The following is a 3,139-nucleotide window of genomic DNA, read 5'->3' as shown; positions in this document are numbered from 1 at the left end:
CTTCTAAGGTCTTATTTATTTATTTGAGAGAGAGAGAGAGAGCGTGCAAGCATGAGCGGGGGTGGCAGGATGGGGAGGGAGCGCCACCCTCTTTTTTAAGATTTTATTTATTTATTTATTTGTTTGTTTGTTTGTTTGTTTGTTTCAGTGTGGGGGAGTTCTTTCCCCTCTTCTAAATGATACTGTACTTTTTTTCTAGAAAAATCTCGTGCATTCATCAAGGATAAGTTGACATCATATCTTCTTTATGAAGTCTTAATCTAACCATCTTATCAATGGTCGCTTAATCTCTCCTTGATTTCCCAAAGTCTGCAGTGTCTGTATTACTCTAAATTGGAGGAGTACTTGGAGGGGCACAGATTGGGGTCAAGAATCCCAGTTAGGGGGCAGTAGCATTAGATTTTGAGAGAGATTGAGGGCAGGGGTCAAGGGCTGTGAGAAAGGAGGTAGGGGTGTTGCTAAACAGGTGACAGGGGTAGCTGGGATCTGGGCAGTTGGTCTCGGGGACTGGAGTGGTAGGGCTGGAAAGCCTGACTAGCTCCTGCCTTAAAGATTCTTCTATAGGCGCTCACATGAGCCTACCCAGTCGAAAAGACCAGGGCCAATCCACATTGTCACTCCTCCCAACACGAGCCCACCCTCTGCAACCATGTCCTCCCTCATCACCGAGATAACACTCAGCTTTTTAATTTCCTTCAAGAAAACACCAAAAGCCGGGTTTTGTACAAAAATATATATATGTATATTGATCAATAGTTACAGAATATACACTTCCACAATAGCATTGTAAGCAATCCTTTAGAATTTAAAACATAGTCTTGTATTAATGATCCTTGCAAGGACCTTCACACCACCCTAGGGGTGGAACTGGGGCCCCCAGAGGAAAGCATTTTTTTCCAAGTCTCCATATTTTAAAAAACACTAGTATTTATGGGAGATGAATTTAAAACATCAATAACTTAAATAAGATTAACATTACTTAAGACATTTTGTGCATATCCATAAACAAAGTCTTTTACTCTTTGAAATTATAATAAAATAATATCAGAGGGCATTTAGGGAGAGTTAGAAGAAAATAAATTAGTTTCAGATTCTTTGGTTTCAGAGTGAGTATTCATGGCTTTGCAGTTTGGGTTTGGGTTTTCTTGTCCAGGTGTGCCATGGAATCCCGGACCCACTTCTGGTTGGGGTCAGCACAGATCTCCTTGTTAAGGATGGTCTTGAAGCTGTGGGTGAGAGAGGATACCGTTAGATAGAGTTCCAGTGAGATCTCGGCCTAGGACTCCAGCCCATCCTGCCTCAAGAAGCTGCCATGGGAACGAGAAGAGGAAGGCAGGTAGTAAGAGGCAGCTGTCCCAGGTGCAGCCATCCTGACTTCCCGCTAAAGAAATTGGGAGGGTCTGCATAAGCACCCATACAGAGAATGATGTTGGGAGTCACTTTTTGCCTTGTGGCCTCAATTTTCCCATTGGGCACCTTTGGATATTAGATTAGATGACCTACACCTCTGACTCTAAGTTTGTAAGGCTTTCTCCTTGCTCCCTGAGGAAGAAATGGACCAGGGAGGGCTGGGGTGCTCAACTTACATCACAGCTTCTTTGGGACACTTGCTGCTGGTGACTCTTTTATAGCTCGCCAGCCTCTGCATCGAGATCTTTTTATTGGTGAGTGTATAGCAGCAGGTGACTGGAGAATTAATTGCATCTGGAAATAAGACCACAAAGAAAAAGCATTTTAGGATGGACTAGATTCTTCTGATCTTAATCATGGCAGAAAGGAGTAGTAATGGGAAGGCAAAGAGAAGTCAGGAGTAGAGGCAGGACCCATAAATCCCAATATTTCTGCCTATGCTTCAGAGCTAGAATGCCATACTAACTCAGTTTCCTCTGCTTTATAATGGGTGCATAGCATTGATAATGAATGGAGGGAAGGGGGAAGCCGTTAAAACTAGATAATTCCTGGGAGTGTCCTTAATCATTAATCCTGGGAGGAATGAATAATCCAAATATTCAGGGTCAGGGAAGATCAGCTCAGGGTCCCCCTCTAGGCTCCAAGTTGTGAGTTTCCCTGATAACCCACTGCCTCTGCGGAGCCCTGTCTCTGGATGCTGGACTTGAATGAAGTACCGTCCAGATCCTGGATCTCCTCCTTTCCCTTCCACCACATCTGGAAATGCCCTGCACACCCTCCGCCAGAGGCCCCCTCTTTTGGATCACCCCAGTCCCCCCAAACACTGCTACAAGGAGCAGAGGCAGTAACTGTACTGAGGGGATGACTGTAGAGCTGGAGTCCTGGAAGGACTGGATTTGGGGTCCACAGCTGGAATTCTCGGGAGCAACCGTGTGATCAGTTTCACTCCTTGTCCTTCTCTGACTCTCCTGATCTTGGAAAGCAGTCACAAACAGGAGAGTGTGGGTCATCCTCCTGCCCTGGTGGCCCGTGAGAACCCAGAGATGTGGTGATGGGCTTCGAAGGGAAAGAGAGAGGGACTTACCTGGCTGGGCGAGCACCTGGGGGCTGAAGGTGGCGGCTGTGAGCAGCAGGCACAGAAGCACTGCGGAGACCTTCATGTCAGCGGGGAGCAGGGAGACTGGGCGTGAGAGCTGGAGGTTTCTGTGTTGGTCTCAGCCTCTCTGCTCCTCTGGCTCCTTGGGCTGCTCTTTCCGCCTTTTATTGAGGGCTACGAGGGTGGAGCTAAGAGAGAAAGTTTGGCCCAGGGCAGCATCATTCTCAATGAGTGACGAAGTGGAATCAAAAATGTGCTGAGCAAGTGTGGTGCTCCGGGAGGTTTCCAGGAAGTAGGAGGGAAGCAGTGACTCTGGACTGGGTACTTTTTCCATTTGCTGCTAAGACCAACAGATGTGGAGGGGGGCAGTGTGCAGTGATGTCCAGAGAGACCACAGATGTGGACAAAGCAGATTATTCTGAGGAATTCCACTTTCTCTCTGAAGTGAAAACTCTGCAGGAAAAGAGGAAGCAAGGAAACAGAGTTCACGAGAGATGACAGCATCTCAAGCTCCCCCCCAGCCTACCCCTAGGCAACAGCCCATGAGGTGTTCAAGCCAGGAAGGGGTCCTGATGTCTTGGCGGGCTCCCCAGCAGTGTACCAAATCAATTTGCTTCTTAAAATCTGGGATGG

At 47.2% G+C, this 3,139-nt stretch overlaps 1 protein-coding gene across 1 annotated transcript; it reads right to left on the bottom strand.

Moving 5' to 3' along the window:
• Window positions 1–718: 718 nt before the first annotated feature.
• On the bottom strand, window positions 719–2,653 carry LOC113907932 (C-C motif chemokine 2). Its single transcript, XM_027567708.1, has 3 exons — window positions 2,495–2,653; window positions 1,587–1,704; window positions 719–1,226 (listed from the first exon to the last, which is right to left on the bottom strand). The coding sequence occupies exons 1-3, from the start codon at window positions 2,568–2,570 to the stop codon at window positions 1,115–1,117; spliced, it is 306 nt and encodes a 101-aa protein (XP_027423509.1). The 5' UTR covers window positions 2,571–2,653; the 3' UTR covers window positions 719–1,114.
• Between the last annotated feature and the right edge of the window lie 486 nt (window positions 2,654–3,139).

Source organism: Zalophus californianus, chromosome 16 (assembly GCF_009762305.2).
Source record: "Zalophus californianus isolate mZalCal1 chromosome 16, mZalCal1.pri.v2, whole genome shotgun sequence".
Classification (NCBI taxonomy): domain Eukaryota; kingdom Metazoa; phylum Chordata; class Mammalia; order Carnivora; family Otariidae; genus Zalophus; species Zalophus californianus.
The sequence above is the reverse complement of the archived record's forward strand: the minus strand, read 5'-3'. Positions and strand labels throughout refer to the sequence as shown.